The sequence below is a fragment of the Haplochromis burtoni genome, unplaced genomic scaffold, assembly GCF_018398535.1.
Source record: "Haplochromis burtoni strain Fernald_Lab_line unplaced genomic scaffold, NCSU_Asbu1 Contig_384, whole genome shotgun sequence".
Classification (NCBI taxonomy): domain Eukaryota; kingdom Metazoa; phylum Chordata; class Actinopteri; order Cichliformes; family Cichlidae; genus Haplochromis; species Haplochromis burtoni.
The window spans coordinates 379,308-396,817 of NW_024582745.1; the positions used below are offsets into that span (position 1 = coordinate 379,308).

The following is a 17,510-nucleotide window of genomic DNA, read 5'->3' on the forward strand; positions in this document are numbered from 1 at the left end:
GACACCACGAAACAAACGATAGCGTAAAATGAAACGACAGACGTTTTTATATCGTCATCCGATATATATCGATATATCGAACAGCCCTATTCTTTAGTCACTTTCAGAGCATGTATTACAGTGGAAATGAGCACTCTGTACATTATAAATATCAGTCTGCTCACTTCAAGTGTTTAAAAAAGTGTTACTGCTAAACTGCTGTCACACAGTATCAGTGTTGGGGAGTAACATTTTAAAAGTAACCTTCCCAACACTGCACAGTATAATAGAATATATTGCCTGTCATCCCCTGTGCATCAATAATATGACTGATATTCTCTTGAATTATTTCCTCTGCTTGTTGTGTACAGCGTACCTGATGACTACATCGGTCGCAGAAATCTAGAACACGTTGAGGCCTTACAAGAGAACCCGGTCGATCCAGATCAGGTCATCATTGGCTATGGACGTGGCCTCATGGTCATCTGGGATTTGGAGAAAAAACTTGCCATCCAGCACATTCCTGCCACACAGGTACCTGTCATGTAACGTACGCCTGAACAGAACACCAGCTGCCAATATATAAACTGACTGAATACTGTGTAATCTAACCATAGCAACTGGAGAGTGTGTGTTGGACTGAGGACGGAAAGTACATTCTGAGTTCACACAGCGATGGAAGCTATTGTCGATGGATGGTGGGGGGGCAGGACACGAACGAGGAAGAGAAATCAGACATTCCTTATGGTAAAGAGGAAGCTCTCCACTGTTTTATTAATCATAAAGTAAAAAGGTTTAGGCCTCATGGTTACTTGTGTTTTATAATTGCAGGACATTTTCCCTGCAAGGCCATTTCTAAAATAGTTCAGCTCCCTACAGAAGAAGGGTAAGATGACGTCATCCACCGGTGAAATAAATCTTTTTGTCAGCTTCCTTCAGTGAAAGTGATGTCGTCACCTTTCTAATATTTAACTTCTCAGATATGTTATGTGAGCCGCTGTTACACATTAATCACTGAACAAATGGAACTGAACTTGAACCTTGTGTGTACGTATGTTTGCGTGTTTGTGTAGGCCTCCATTCCTGCTGTTCAGTGGTGGTATGCCCAGGGCCAGTTATGGGGACAGACACTGTATTACAGTGATCCATGGTAAAAAACACGTGGCCTTGGACTTTACCTCCAGGATCATCGACTTCTTCGTCATTAGAGATGGACCGGAGCACACAGGCAGGCCACACACCAACAAACTGGCAACAAAATTACAGCACATTTAAATATGGGACTCTTAAAGTATTTGACAGCATTGAAGATCTATGTTCCCCAGTCTCTGATGTTGTTAGGTCCTATAAAGAGTGCACAAACATACTAAATACACAGGGGAACACTGCTTCAGTGTTTAACTTACTTAAACTTTGTTACTTTGTTGCTGTGTAGAAGGACGCAGTTATAATAAGTGAACAAACATTAATGAACACAGTTTAAATGCCAAAACATATTAATCATGATATTGATGTTATTTGGGGGGAATACTCATAAACCAAATGTAGAAAAGACAAATGATGTCAAATCCCCCATTAGAAAAAAATAACACTCAATAACAGTCAAGAGTTTTTGGGCCTATCAGAAAGTGAATGACATCAGTTAATTGCTTTGAACCATGTAGTGCTATTTGTTATGTCACAATTGGCTAAAAAGTGATAACAAGTAACGGTAGGTGATGTAGTTAGTCAGATAAAAGAATAAACGGCTTTATTTGAAATTAACTGAGCTGAACATGAGATGTGTCAGTCAGTAGGGTTGGAATTTTGCATATGAGCTAGCTTGGTGAGTTAAATATTTGGATAAAAACAACAAAACAGTTTTACAGCACATGATCCTCAGGAGCAGAGGAATCGCTCTTTCTGAGGGAACAAGTAGAGCGTACTCTTATACCAACCAATACTGTACCCAGGTGTTCCCAATCTCTGATCACCTGACCACACCACACGCAGACAAAGGCTACGTTCACACTGCGGGCGAAAGCGCATCAAATCTGACTTTTTTGACCGTATGCGACCCATATCCATATCATATGAATGCTTCCTGGCCATCCAGTGTAGATGTTAGTGAAACTGTTGGGAAGACAACGTTGGAGGAACGTGAACATTTTATTTGTACTGTATAATCTGCAGATTCTGACAGAAATTTCCAACTATCTTTTGAAGCACCGCTCCTCTAAAACAGCAATAAGGATCATTATTAGGCCATTTGTAAATAACAAAATAACTTTATAACTTAAAGCAAAATTGGGAAACGTAAAGTCCAAAACAAGTCTTTATATTAAGGCCATCGGTCAAACAATACTGTTGCTCTGGGTCTAAACAGCGCGTTGTGTGTGACGTCTTCTTTTGCGCATGCGGGCGCTTGAGGGTTCACACTAGAGCGTGTTTGCTGTCACATTTTATTTGTAGTGTGAACGAGCAGACAAAAACATCGGATTGATCAAAAAATTGGAATTGAGCATCAAGACCTGCAGTGTGAACGCAGCCAAAGACAACTTGCCAGATAAGGCAAGGTTACCACAGTTTGAATTGACAAGGGTTTGTGTAAATTTGAACATAACTCTCTTGTGTAATTGTAATTTATTCATCACAGCAGCCCAGAAAAATGAGAGCAGTTTTGACAAGAGACACAAGCATATCCCAGATCTCAGTTTATTAGCTGCTGTGTATCTTCCTGCAGGAGAGCCCAGTGCCCTGGTTGTCCTGGTGGAGGAGGAGCTGATAGTTATTGACTTGCAGACTGAGGGCTGGCCCATCATACAGACTCCTTACTTGGTCCCCCTTCATAGTTCAGCCATAACATGCTCACATCATGTCTCCACCATTCCCCTCAAACTGTGGGAGAGGATCTTCGCTGCTGGAAAGCATCAGAATGCACACTACTCAAAAAAGGTAAATATCTTTGTAAATTGAAAATAATGTCCCGTCATATTTATATTTCTCTGACTGCATGACAGGTTTTCACTTTTTCTTTGAATCTGTAAGAACACAGGCTAAACAGTCACTCCATTAAGTGCCAATATTATTACTGATGGGAAATGTTACCACCGTATGAGACTCTAAAGAATCCCCTAAAAGGCTGTTCATCATAACTTGAATGGTGCATCTTGAATATAAGATGATGGTTGAGGACATCAAGTTTTCTTACTGTTTTCTTACTAATTTTCTTTCTTCGTGTCAGCCGTGGCCAGTAACAGGAGGTCAGAACCTGGCCCCAGATCCTCCACAGAGAGATCTGCTCCTCACGGGGTTAGTACGGTTGCCTTCATTCACATTTATTGAAAGGTCTTTTTGAAGTTGTAAAAATGATTCTAACGCTGCTGTGTATATAGGCATGAGGATGGCACAGTTCGTTTCTGGGATGCATCAGGAGTCTGTCTCTATCCCATGTACAAGCTGAGCACAGCTGGAGTATTCCACACAGATGCTGACCCCAATGACAACATGAACCAAGTGACTGAAGGAGAATGGCCTCCATTTAGAAAGGTATGTTTTTCTAATCTAATCTATAGAAAAGAACATTTTCATTTATATTTTAAGGTGAATATAAAGAAATGTCACAACACTGGGACTTATTTTAAGTATTATTCAGGTATTCTATCACAAATTCCATCAATTAGTTGAGTAATCGAATAATGATCAATGATCAATATTCAAATAGAAAAAACACAGGTCTTTCCAAATGAGCTGCTCGTTGGTTAGCATTTTATAAATGGCAAGGTTTCCAAGTTTGACCGCATATAACATTTCTCAACAAAACTAGAACTAGAATATTAGAATTTGTGTGTGTGTGTGTGTGTGTGTGTGTGTGTGTGTGTGTGTGTGTGTGTGTAATTTTTTTTTTGTTGTTGTTGTTTTTAAGAAAAAGTGTTCTTAAATGCAAAAATATTATCAATGGGCAATTTTGAATCACTAAAATCAGAATACTTGAATAATTCCTGAGTAAACTATGTATACATAACCCCACTAAGTGCATGTCTTTGGGCTGTGGGAGGAGGGCACTCCACACAGTAAGCTTCTGGCCAGATGGTTATTTAGAACCCAGGACGTGCTTGCTCTCAGGCAACCATGCTAATGAATTTATAATTAATCTTAATTAGCATTAAAATTAACATATTATTTTACAGTATTTTACTTTAAATTAACAGCAGTTATTTATTTTAAGATTTATGTCAAAGAGGAATGTTAATCAAGGTCTTGCATAGCAGCATATTAGGCAAAGCTGGAAGTAGAGGTGTTACTCTAAATTTCACCCTTGTCATGTTTCTGTTTAGGTTGGCTGTTTTGACCCCTACAGTGATGACCCAAGGCTCGGCATCCAGAAGATCCATCTCTGCAAATATAGTGGTTATCTGACTGTAGCTGGCACTGCGGGACAGGTGACTATTGAGAATTTTACAACAGACCTATGTCATGTTGGGCTAAGTCATATCTCTGATGTAGAGTAAGTTAAGCACTTAACTTACATCAGTAAGGTAAACTCTTACTTGTCAAGTTAGAGTTAAGTTTTAAGAATTATACTTTGCTAGTAAGTCAGTATATATGATAAAGCCTGCTCTTGACCTTTGACCTTCTGTAGAAGTTTGAGAGAAATTTAGATTTTTCTGTTGATTCTTACGCCCTCTTGCATATGTAGGCGTAGTAGAGCTTAAGAAGTCAGTTTTTTCACGCTCAGTGTTGAATTTATTTATATTCATAAACACTCTTTTCCCTCAACCAAAGCATCATGCTGCCACCACCATGCTTCAGTGCAGGGATTGTAATGGCTAGTTTCCTCCAGGCATAGTGCTTTGGCTTACAGGCTAAAAAGTTCAATCTTTCTCTTATGAGACCAGAGAATTTTGAGTCCTTTAGGTGCTTTTTGGCAAACTCCAGGTTGGCTGTCATGCTGTGTCATGTGTATCCAGTAAGACTCCCCCATGCTACACAAGCCTACCTTGGAATATATGCAAGAGAAGTGTAATTAAAGCTATACCGGCAGTGTTGAAGAACCAGAAGACAAGAAGGCATAAGTGCACAAGGTATGAGAATATGGGGTTGTTGGAATGCTACTACCAAGGAATCCCAGTGGAAGGGGTTACAGGAAGTGGATGTGGGACCTATGGAATCACACCCAACATCTAGACTAACAGCAAAAGAACTAGTAGCTCAGTGTTCAAATAGCTGGAAGAAACTACTCTCAACTAGAGATCAACGAGGTACAACACAAATGCTATGCCAAGGGTTGGCCAAAACGTCATTTCAAGGGGGGTGATGTCACCAGGTCCAAGTGCAACTTATCATACAATTGTGTGTGATAGGATCATGGCTGAACTGGAAAACTGGACCCTCTTTGGCTGATTAACTAAGAGTGCATAAAGTACCTCTTGAAGTTCTACAAGAAGATGTGAATGCAATATTACAGACAATCCTTATTGTCTAAGCTTGAAGGATAAAGACTGTCCGCAGACCGTGTGTGTGTGTGTGTGTGTGTGTGTGTGTGTGTGTGTGTGTGTAGGCCTACATTGATATCACATTATTGTGATTATTCCCACTGTTATTTTGACTTTGCAGATCCTAATGTTGGAGTTGAATGACGAGGCAGCAGAGCAAACCGTGGAGGCTAAAGTTGTGGATTTGCTGCAAGGCCAAGAAGGATTTCGATGGAAGGTAAAGAACAGAACTGATTACTCGCTATGTTTGTTTATGTTTTTACAGTGACATGCAGCAGCTGTAGACATGATGAAGGACGGATCTGGCCACTGTAACGTGACCCGTATGTTTTAGGCCCTGCATTGTGAAACTTTTTTTCAAGATGAGCTCTGTAAATTTTTTGTAGGTTCCTTTTGTTCATGTGTTTCTTTAATCTAAGTGTTACTGCATTACACTATATGTGACAGTGTCTAAACTGGCAGGCCTCAGCTACATCCATATACTGTATGGGTTCTGTACACATACACATATGCACTTATCAAGGGTAAGGTAACAGATTAATGAAATACTAGTATTTCACTCAGAGATGCTGTATAGAAGTTTTACTAAGTGCTACTCTGTCTCCAACAGAGTTTTCATTCTCTACAGATGCCTCCCCCAAAAAGTGTTTTTGCAGTCTGGCACAAAAATGATTGAATGAAAAATTTAATTAATGCAACTTTGCAACCAAGCTAAGTAGCATTAATAACTAAGAAATCCACCGTCTTGTCTAAATAAGGTCAGTTGTACTTCCAGAAATAAGCAGCAGCCAAAACTCAAAAGTTGAGACTTTGCAGAATCCAGAAACATATACAGCATACAAAAATAGGTGATCTAAAAAGGCTTTGAATGCTGCATTTACAATAATAACTAGCTTACTATGTGTGCTCTGAAGGCTATCATAAAACCTTTCTATTGTTACACCGTCAACTACATATTCCAGCATTTGATAGTCGTCTTCCTTCACAGGGCCACACTCAGCTGGATATCCAGGAAGACCCAGTGATGTTTCCTGCAGGCTTCCAGCCCTTTGCTGTTGTCCAGTGCCAGCCCCCAGCTGTGGTCACTGCTCTCACACTGCACTCAGAGTGGAAGCTGATAGCCTTTGGCACCAGTCATGGGTTTGGGTTATATGACTACCAACAGAAGAACAGTGTCCTGATCAAGTAAGGAGAAGCATTAAGAAAGATGTGAAACATGTGTGTCTGTACTGTGTTTACAACTTCCAGGAAATCTGTTTCATGTTAGTGGATGTGTTTTAGCCATCATTTTCTTTCGTAGTACAAAGAAGCAAGTTGGATGTAGCCAAGCTTTCAAACTTGCAAAATTTAAAACTGATACAACCATTCGTTAACTACTGGGTAGAAAATTCAATTCAGTTCAGTTCAATTTTATTTATATAGCGTCAAATCACAACAGTCGCCTCAAGGCTGTATATTGTAAGGTAGACCCTACAATAACACATACAGAGAAAAAAAAATCATTTATTGTCTTCTGGAAACGCCACACAGAAAGGCCTCACCCAGATGGTGGATTCAAAGCTTCTTGCTGCGAGGCAACAGTGCCAACCACTACCTGACAAAACCTGATCCAAAACAAATCTAAACCATAATGGCTATCATAATAACAGTTACGCAAACAAACTCAAGACAGTCTATGACAGCGACACACACCTGCCCTCTGTGGCTCTCAGCAGGTCTCTCTGACCTGCAGACTCATGCAGCTGGCCTTAGTACTATCTACCACCCACTCCTGAGACTGCATCAGCCCAGATACCACCCAGTGATCCATCAGTTATCACTCATGCATCAGGCCCAGGTCCCAGCTGTCATCCATCATGTTCAAAGGAAATCTTCAGTTTTAACACAGTACAAGTGATATAGGGATATAATATTTACCTAGGTGGATATTCCAACCTAATATATCAGTCACTCATGCTCAAGTCACCGTACATGTTATGAGAAAAACTGTAGCCTTGTTGTGTCTTTGTTTGTTACATTTTAGGAGTAAGCAAAGTATTTGTGCAGCTGTCTGCATATCATATGTGCTCATATTGTGTTTTCAAACTTTTAGGTGCACACTAAACCCCAGCGATCAGCTGGCCATGGAGGGTCCTCTGTCCAGAGTGAAGAGCATAAAGAAATCCCTGCGACAATCCTTTAGACGAATCAGACGTAGCAGAGTCTCTCTAAGAAAACAACATGTTAACACTGCTACTAAGGTAGAATCGTAAAAAGGACTCTGCTATCTGTTCCGTGTTTCTCCGTTGTCGCATGTGTTATATATATATATGTTGATATCTGCCTAAGCAGCTCCAAGAGGCAAATGCTCGTCTGGAGGCTGAATTGGCAGAGATGGAGCTGGCTCCCGTCCAGAGGAAAATTGAAGCTCGCTCTTCAGACGACTCTTTCACTGGCCTAGTACGGACGCTCTACTTTGCTGACACCTTCCTCTCTGACAGTGAGTTTGCGTGTTAAACGTGTACTATAGTACGTAAACAGCACTTGCTACAGAAATGAATAGTGGGCAGAACTTTGGGTTGTTTCCATTTCCTTACGTTTCTCCTCATTTTCTTGTAGGTTCACATAACACACCCTCCCTATGGGCAGGGACCAATGGTGGCTGTGTGTTTGCCTACATGCTTCGCCTTCCTTCTGTCGAGCATAGAGCAGATGAGCCTGTCACAGCTCAACTATGTAGGTTTAACATTGTGGTGGCCTGATCTCTCAGCTCTGCCCTCCTCTTGTAAAGTTGTCTCTGATTTGCGTCTTTATTTTCAGCCAAGGAGATTCAGCTGATGCACCGCGCTCCTGTTGTTGGTATTGTGGTGTTAGATGGACATGGGGCTCCTCTCCCTGAGCCCCTGGAGGTGGCTCACGATTTGGCTCGCGCACCTGATATGCAGGGCTCACACCACCTCCTGGTCGTGTCTGAGGAACAGTTTAAGGTTAGACTTGGAGCACTAGGGTTGCAGTGGGTCATTAAGATGTCTTAAAAAGTTAATATCAAAGAAAAGGTGGTCTTAAAATGTCTTGTTTCTTGTAAAAGTTTCTAAAAGTATTATGTTTTCAGGTAGTATTTTTAAAGACCTGTAGATTACAGCCCTCAAAAATAACAATTAAATCAGTTACTATTGGTTCATGTCACTTGTTGAGCATTGCTGTGTCTTAGCTTGTTCTATGCTCTAAAGAGAGTGCCATTTATGTGGTCTAGGCTCACAATTTTTAATATCGGTACAATTACTGTTATTTATTGAGGTGTAGGATAGAAATATTCAATCCTCTTAAAATTTTGTAAACTCTATACCAATGCATTTGTTTTGTGTGTGTTCAGGTTTTCACGCTGCCAAAAGTTAGTGCTAAGATGAAATTAAAGCTGACTGCTGTTGATGGCTCTCGAGTGCGAAGGGTAGGCATGGCCTGGTTTGGCAGCAGTCGGACAGAGGACTATGGTGAAAGCGGCTTGTTGGTCCTGACTAATCAGGGCGATGTTCACGTGGTGTCACTGCCACACGTCAAGATGCAGGTACATTACCCCTGCATCCGCCGAGAGGACGTCAGTGGAATCGCTTCTTGTGTTTTCACCAAGCACGGCCAAGGTATAGAGCCACCCGCGCACACGTTTCTTCCTCTGTTTTACTGGGGCTCTAAATACATTCTCTTTAGAATATAACATCAACAATACAGATGTGTCTCTAGCTCGACCTTCTAGAAGCAGTTTTCAGAAGTCATGTATGTCTTTGTTCTAGCCTAAAGTCTTTAGCCTTAATAGCCATTTGAAGAGATGGGGATCAGTAACAAGTTGCTGACTTTCCACAAAGAGCTAAAGAAACATGTGACAGTCAGAGAATTCAGAGTTAAAATATGTGTTAGTGTTTTGCAACAGCAATTTCTAAAGCAGCTTTTAAAAAAAATTTAGACACACACTTCAAAATAACTGCCCAAATAAGGAATGTGAGGTGTTTCAAGATGCCTGTACAACAAGACCTGATTTTAGAACGACTTTGATTTCGCTGACAGAAAAAGTACTGGCTTCATGGTGCTAAACTGGGGTTACAATTTGTATATTTTGTGATTTGTGTTAGTACATGCCGACAGACTTGTATTGTGGGATAAGTTAATCAGATTAAAAGATCCATTTACTGTCAGATTATTATGAAAATTGGATTGTTTCGTTTGTATGTTTGTTGGTTTTAAATGGAAAGAACCCTCATGCCGCTTACATCCATGCTGTTCAGTAACTGCTGCCATGAGTTTTTAGAAGTGAGATTTTCTTCCTAAAATGTGATTTTTGTCATGTTTTTTTTTGTTGCTGTTGTTGTTCAATGGACAGTCATTTTGCCAGTGCACTTATCTACATTCATAGGTCCCCCCACCCCCACCCTGCTTGCCACTTTCACTAAGCTCCTGTGTGCTGTTGTTCTCCCTCAGGCTTCTACCTGATCTCCCCGTCTGAGTTTGAAAGATTCTCTTTGTCGACCCGCTGTGTTGTGGAGCCTCGTTGTCTGGTGGAGGCTCCACTTCATTCTGGCTGCTCCAACCAACACCAGTCACAGCCAGATGGAGCTTCATCTACTCATAGGTACTCATAGGTTTCCTTGTTTTCATCATGTTGGTGTTTGCTGAATACAAAAGTTTGCTGTAGGGCAATTTAAGCCAGGTTGTTAGATGATGCTCGTAGTTACAACTTCCATGTTAAATGGGAGTAAATACATTGTAATAATGCCAAAAAGTATATAAAAGACAGTGAAAGATTGTAAAGACTGACCCTGGTGAAGAAATAATAAACATTAGATAGAAATCTCACTGATGTGTGCAGAGTGTGTAGATAGAAAGAAAAGTAAAAATGAAGTTAGCTTAAAAACGGTAGAAGCAAGACTGATATTGTGTAACACAGAAGTGCAAATTGCATTTATAAAAAAAGAGGAAAAGACACAGCGGTCTGGTCTGGTGGATTTGATGGCCGTCAGAGTGGCTGTCTGACGTTCTGATCCCTGGTTGGTGAAACTCACTCTTGGGACATAGAATGTCCAAAATAATGCGTGAGGCTGAGAGATGCCGACAGTCCTGACTCAGGCGTGCCTCAACACCTGGAAAAGTAAAACCGCTCAACTAAAGCGCATAGTTGAGTGGTAGCCTCCACCAGTGTGTGAATGTGAGAGTGAATGAATAGTGGAATTGTGAAGCGCTTTGGGTGCCTTGAAAAGCGCTATATAAATCCAATCCATTATTATCATTATTATTATTATTATTATTATTATTATTATTATTATTATAACATATTTTGCCTCCTCCTCCCAATGTATAAATCACTAGCTCCAATATAGTCAGTTATGCTGTTTTTGTGTCTTTTATTTTCTCTTAATGTTTATAAGTGACATCAACCTTCCAGTGACTGTAGATCGAAATCAGCCAGTATGGCTATATCAGCAAAATGTACTCATTTTACTTCCAGTTCATTGTCCCCTTTAACAAATATTTTAACAGGATATTAATATTACATGTTTTACATATTACAATAATTGATATGTTTTGACATCCCTAAGAATGAGCTGTCATTACTTTCTGTCTTCTCTGTCCTTTCAGAGCCAAACATGATGGTGAGGATGCAGGTAAAACAATTAAAAACAAATAATATCATTGTAACTAAATGTGCATGTGCCACATGAGTGTGTGTTCTGTGTTCTGTGGTGTTTTATAATTCTGTGCTATGCTAAATGTGCTGTCTGTTTTTACACGTACCTTGTCTATGGCTGACTGTGTTGACATGCCATCTATTGCAGAAAATGCAGCTAAACATGTTATGGAGCATGCTTTGCTGAATGATGAGAGTGAGTACAAAGGCAGAAGAATATCCTGAAATATAGACCTGGAAGGTCAACTAGTATGTCCCTCAGACATTGTAGTTGTTCAAAGGAAATCTGGCTTCAGTTGTAATTGAATTATACGCTACCTTTTTGAGCTGGTCCTGCAGCCTCTTACTCACATTGTCATTTGAAACATCCAAATCACATGTCTCAGAACCATGTATAAGCACAGAACTGATACAACTTCATTTTTTCCCCAGTGAGCTGGCTTGTTGTGACTGAGCTAACGCTCCAAGTCATGACAAAGTGTGGTGTTGTTAAAAGCAATAGTTGGTTACAGTTGTTTTTTTGTGTTTTGTTTTTTTCTTTTCAGAAGTACTTCAGGAGATCCAGAAGTCACTAGAAGGAGATCAAATGCAAGTATCACAAACACATTCTTTGTAGTTGTACAAAAATTACATAAGGAAAAAAAAGATGTTGTGCCATTCTCAGGCTGGAAACATGACTGCAGTGTGCAGCTAGATCTGCTTGTAAGAAGTGTTTGCAGCGTGCACCTCCGGGGGGGGAAATGTACTGAGCAACTTCAGTCTGTGTTGTTACTGTGATTGGAAAGCAGCGTTGCTGGTGTTAATCCCAGAACTCTGACTCTATTAATATTTTTCCCAATTAACCTTTAAAAGTAAACTGACGTAATTCTTTGGCTTAAAAAGCTACCAACATTTTTTTCTTGCAGATTTTCACTTGATATGTTACGAGAAAATTGAACTCATTCAACCCAGAAATTCTTCTAACATTTCTCCAATATTAACGACAAACATCACACTGTGCATTTTGACCATACATCTTTACTTCAATCTCAATCATCCCAATCATTTTCGAAAGTCTTGTGGTTTATTTAAATATAACCTTGCAAATCTAAGGCACGGTTCTATGTTCCTTATAGCGAGAAGAGGCTTTTGCCTAGTAAGCCTTGCAAACAAGCTGTACTTGCTCAGTCTTTTTCTAATTGTTTCATAAACTTTTAAAATGCTGAGATTATAGCTCTTGGGTTTTTAAAGGTGAACATGAAGTTGGACAGTTGTAACCAATCGTGTTAATGGATTCTGTTTTCTGTTTGTCAAAGGTCATTCCTGGAGAATAATGTGAAAAGTGCTGTTGCGTGAGGAGCCTATCTCAACAGCTGAGGTGAGACTTTGTAGCACTTTCTTTCCTACAAATGCAAAACATGCAATCAATTTTTGAATCCACATCTGTTGGTTCATGGTGTTTTTGTGCTATATCTTTACAGAGAACCGACATGTTGATATGTCTAAAGTGGACCTAAGCAACAGGTCTTGCCTCCATTTTAGCTGACACTACTGACACCTGACCCCTCTCCTCAAAGACTTACCCATCCCGCCATTTACTGATGCTGCGCTCACACTGGCCCCTTCATAGAGACACCAATAGGCTCTTGTCAGAAGGGCTTTCTGAACATCTAGGGCTTTGGCTCAGTAATGGTGCAAAGAATGTGAAGGAAGTGACACCACATGTGCCTAAGGACCATACACTGCTGCCATAGCATGGCCACACCCATTTAAACCCAAAGCTGGATGAGGCACATTACTGGCGTGTGACCGGATCCCTTCAAATCAGCCTTCTACATCTGACATGGAAGCTACTGAGCTGTTTTGTTTGGTATAAAACTGTTTGTTTAAATTCACTTGATGTTCTAATGGCCTTTATCACTACCAGCATCACCATCTAGTCACTGTACTCTGCTGTATATCTTACTGGCCTTCATCTCCTCATAGAGACATGAAGAAGAAATTTGGGGGATGATTTTAAATAACATTGATAAATATTTTGTGTAGTTTAGATTTGTGATTAGTTGTAGGTAAGCCCATTTCTACCTGCAAAAACATGTTGTGTCCAAAATTATAAAATGTTAAATTAACAAGTTGCTGTAAAAAAAACAAAAAACAAAAACTTGACAAATTCTTGAGACACTGAAACGCAGAGGAAACGCGCATTTCAGTCTGAATTAGGTGATACTATTTTAATTCGTTTGGGGTTCTTTGTTGGTTTTGTTTGTTTATACAACATTGATGTAACACAAATCATGCGTTTTCACTTCATGCATAGTCTTTATATTTTTTCATGTCTTAACTTTTTAAATTTATATCGACAAAGTTGGCATGATTTTAACTTTTAGTTTTTTTTCTTCTTATGTTAATGAGCCTCCATGCTATTCAGAAAATCAGTGGAACATGTTCAGTAATGCCTGAGATGATTGGTGTGTGCGTGCGTGCGTGTGTGTGTGTGCGCGTGCGTGCGTGCGTGCGTGCGTGCGTGTGTTATTTTGACTTATCATTTAATTAGCATTACACATTCTTTACACCACGCATAGGTACTGATGCACTACTGCAATTTTTGTGCATGTTCTGATTTTAATATTTTGCTTTTGCAGGTAATAAATACTGTAATTTAGGAATGTAATTATAAACTATTGTGCTGAAATATTTTTAATATATAAATGACTCTTTACCTGTGGATCTGTTGTAACTGGGGTTGGCTGCTATTTAGATCACACAAGGAAATATTTTGGTACTATCTCTCACAATGCTGGGTGTTTTAGCATCAGTCTAGAATCTATTTTTGTAGTGAAAGAACCCTAATTTTTTTTTAATAACTTTACACTACAGTTTTCTAGGATAAAATTGTTTTTTCAAAGAATGACTGTCTGGCTCTTTTTTTTTTCTGCACAGTATCTCCTTTTTTTTTTTTTTTTTTAATAAAAACATAGCACAAAATGACTATGCTGCAATGCAATACTTGATTGTGAGTGTCCCCAAGTCTTCAAGTCTATGTGTGCTTGGTTCAGAGACCACATGTCAACTCAGAACCCATTATTTGACCCTCATGAACTGCCAAAGCTCAGTACTCCTTTTTTGGTATCTTTTCCTCCAAAAAGCCTAGCTACAGTGTTATGTACTTGCAGAGCATAACTCTCTGGTAAAATCTATACAATAAAGGAGGAATCAGCTGTCCTGCGTGATCCAAGTGTTGATAATAATAAAAACTTTATCTATAAAGCACTTTCAAACAAAGTGCTGAACAGGTATTTGAAGATAAAAAAAAAATTATATATATATATATATATATATACACACACACAAACAAACAATACAGTTTAAAAACTGATAAAGCAAAAGGGAAAAGTGATAAGAACCAGGAAAAACTTGAGGCATAGAATTAATACATGTAGGACAGGGGGAACAAGCGTGTCTTTAACACTTGGATTTGAAAACCACAAAGCATGCCTGCCTAATATCTTGAGCGAGGTTGTTCCACAAAAAAAAAAAAGCAGGCTTCCTAGTAGTTTTTCTTCTGGTTTTAGGAACCTTTAGAAGGCCAGTATCCTGAGATCGGAGAGCACAGGGTGGAACATAGAGGTACAAAAGGTCAGAGAGATATGAAGGCGCCAAACCATTTAATACCTTGTAGGTGAGCAACAGGACCTTAGAATCTGCTTAAATCTGGCAAGGCAACCAGTGAAGAGATTTCAGTACTGGATAATGTGCTCAAAATTCCCAGTTTTGGTTAAAATGTGAGCATCTGCATTTTGTACCATCTGTAAACCTCTAAAACTTTTCTTCCGTAACCCAGTAGGGAGAGCATTACAGTAATCAAGCACAAAGGCACAAATTCATGGACAACAATCTCTGCACTGCCAAGTGATAAAACTTGTCTGATTTATTCCTTAGGTGATAAAAGACAGTCTTTGTTGTCTCTTTTACATGAGACTTGAAGGAGAGCTCTACCAAGCCACACGCCCAAGTTTTTTACCTTTACCTTTAAATTTTAAACTGCTGGCTAAGGGTAAACATAAATTCAGTAAAATTATCATTCACATCGGCAGTAATGACACCTGGTTATGTCAATCGAAGGTCACTGAAATTATTACTGAATTGGTGCTCAACTTTGCCAAAACAATGTCGTACTCTGTAGTTTGTTTAGCCGCATGTCCTCCTTAAATTGCTGGCTGTCTAAGTGGTGTCCCAAAAACGATGTGGGCTTTATAGATACTTGAGAAACTTTCTGGAGGAAACCTGGTTTTGTTAGGAGACACGGCATGCATCCCACTTTGGATGGAGCAGCTGTCATTTCTAGAAATCTGGCCAAATTTATTAAAGCCCCCAAAACGTGACTATCCAGAGTTGGGACCAGGAAGCAGAGTTTCAGTCTTACACGCCTCTCTGCAGCTTCACACCTCCTGTTATCCCCTCAAAACCCCATCCACTTAGAAACTGTCAGCTCCCAAACAGACTTAACTTAAATGTGAAACCAGCAAAATACGACTTAAACATAAAAAAATCACAAACCTGGTTACAGCAGGATCATTATGTTAGCTTAAATGAATCAACATCCCCGAGTCATACTAACTATCAGAATCGTTGAAGCACAGGCTGAGGGGTGGTTTGGCAGTGGTTTGAACTCACCTCTCTGACATCGCTCACAGAGTAGTCTCTCACATTCAATTGTACATTTCTGAAGCCCCTGGAACCCCCCACTTGTTGTAGGTCAAGCAAGCTGGTTATGGGTCCACATTTACTGGACCCATAATAGCATCTTAGGTTGGAACAATTTCTGTCACCAGCACTGTTTAAAATCGTGTTTGTCTCCTTCAGCCATCTGACACCTCAGATCTGTCTTCAGGTATTGCTGTTTATAATTACTTAGTATTCAGAAAAGGCTCTCTCTCCCACCTCATTGTCCCTACGATTGTGCAGTAGATTTGCTTTCAGGTGCTTCGCTTACTCAGTGATCACTGATCAGGATTCTCCAGTGTGACAACCAAGACCAAGGTATCGGTCCACCTAACCATCTTTTTGTACCTTCCAAGTAATACACGGTGCCCAGACCACCAGGTATACCTGCCACCCTGGTAAGAACTGCACCATCTCTTTTCTCCAGTGCCTGTTCTGGTCCCATCTTTAAGGATGTCAAAGACTACCTGTCTCCATGTCCTGCCTGCATGTCCTGAACACCACTTGAAGTGTGTGTAGGACAGGTAGAGGGAGGAAGTACTGGTCAGCCCGAGTTTCCCTCTGATCCCTCCCTTTCCTCTGATATGTCGGGTTTAGAAAAGTAAGTAAGTAATCACAGCAGTTGTAGGCTTGGGTTCAGTCTCTGGCTGGGGTCTGGAGCAACCCTGGAAGAAACCCTGCTTCCTCATGGAAGTCTAAGAAGATTGGACAAGGACTGCAAGTCACCTCATCCTTAGTCTATAGCCAAGGAGTATGCTGACTGACATCACCAGGTTGCTGGTCCAGGTCCAGGGCCTGGTCCAGCAAGAAGGAGAACAACTAGTCTGAAGTGATGGAGACTCCTGGTGTTTGGCTCCTGCATATATACATTATTCATTTTTTGGGTGCTGCTACAGATTCCCAGTAGCTTGTCACTATTGTTTGGCTGATCAACTGAAATGCAGACTGCAGCATTGCCAGCCCCCCTCTGTTTTAAGTAAGAGTCATTGTGTCCCATCAGCTGTTCAATTTAATATTAAATATAAATTGTGCGATCATATACATTACAATACAAACCTTTCACTATTAATAAAAGGCCAACATTTTACATTTAAGTAATCATTTTACCTTAAAATGACATGAAAACACAATTTCTAACTGATTATTACATATAACAAACAGGTTAATAATGTATAACAACAGTGAGTAATCATGAATTATGACTTTGTAAAATCTTTGAGATAAAATATCTGTTTTCTCTATAACTTACTGGGACATGCAACAGCTGAAATTCTGTAATTTCGTAATGGAATGTCGGATTAATTCCATCCTGGGTAGGTTCCTCTACACGTATAGCACGTAGAGGAACCTGTTTCTCACCGTGCTCTTTCTCATCCTGTCCATCAGCTCATATTGTTAATGTAACCCAGATGGAAAAAACACAATTAGATGACACAAAAGATAAAAGAAGAGACAGTATTTATTTTCTTTATTTTACTTGTTTACATCAAGTGTTACAGTTCCTATCACAATCGAATGCACTGCTCAGTTCACCCCACATGGTGTTGCCTAGCTCTCAACAGCCAATCAAAGCCTACATTCAGCCTGTCAACTGGGAGGTGAGGTGAAGGCACGTGATTCTCCTGGGTTTCTTTCTGATCTCAGCCATGGTAGTGAAGGCAACTACTGAAAAGAAGACCTAGAAACACAGAGAACAAAAAGAG

The 17,510-nt window shown here is 39.9% G+C and overlaps 1 protein-coding gene across 1 annotated transcript; it reads left to right on the top strand.

The window, feature by feature from the left end:
• Window positions 1–350: 350 nt before the first annotated feature.
• On the top strand, window positions 351–13,993 carry llgl2 (LLGL scribble cell polarity complex component 2; the record flags this gene model as incomplete). Its single annotated transcript, XM_005944848.3, is given in 21 exon segments — window positions 351–513; window positions 597–726; window positions 811–865; window positions 1,053–1,207; window positions 2,702–2,913; window positions 3,203–3,270; window positions 3,354–3,507; window positions 4,296–4,400; window positions 5,575–5,670; window positions 6,442–6,638; window positions 7,546–7,693; window positions 7,785–7,932; window positions 8,052–8,168; window positions 8,253–8,419; window positions 8,806–9,070; window positions 9,903–10,053; window positions 11,058–11,083; window positions 11,255–11,302; window positions 11,652–11,694; window positions 12,402–12,463; window positions 12,567–13,993. Coding segments are annotated over 20 exon segments (2,488 nt in total), but the record flags the coding sequence as incomplete, so codon positions are not given.
• Window positions 13,994–17,510: the final 3,517 nt, after the last annotated feature.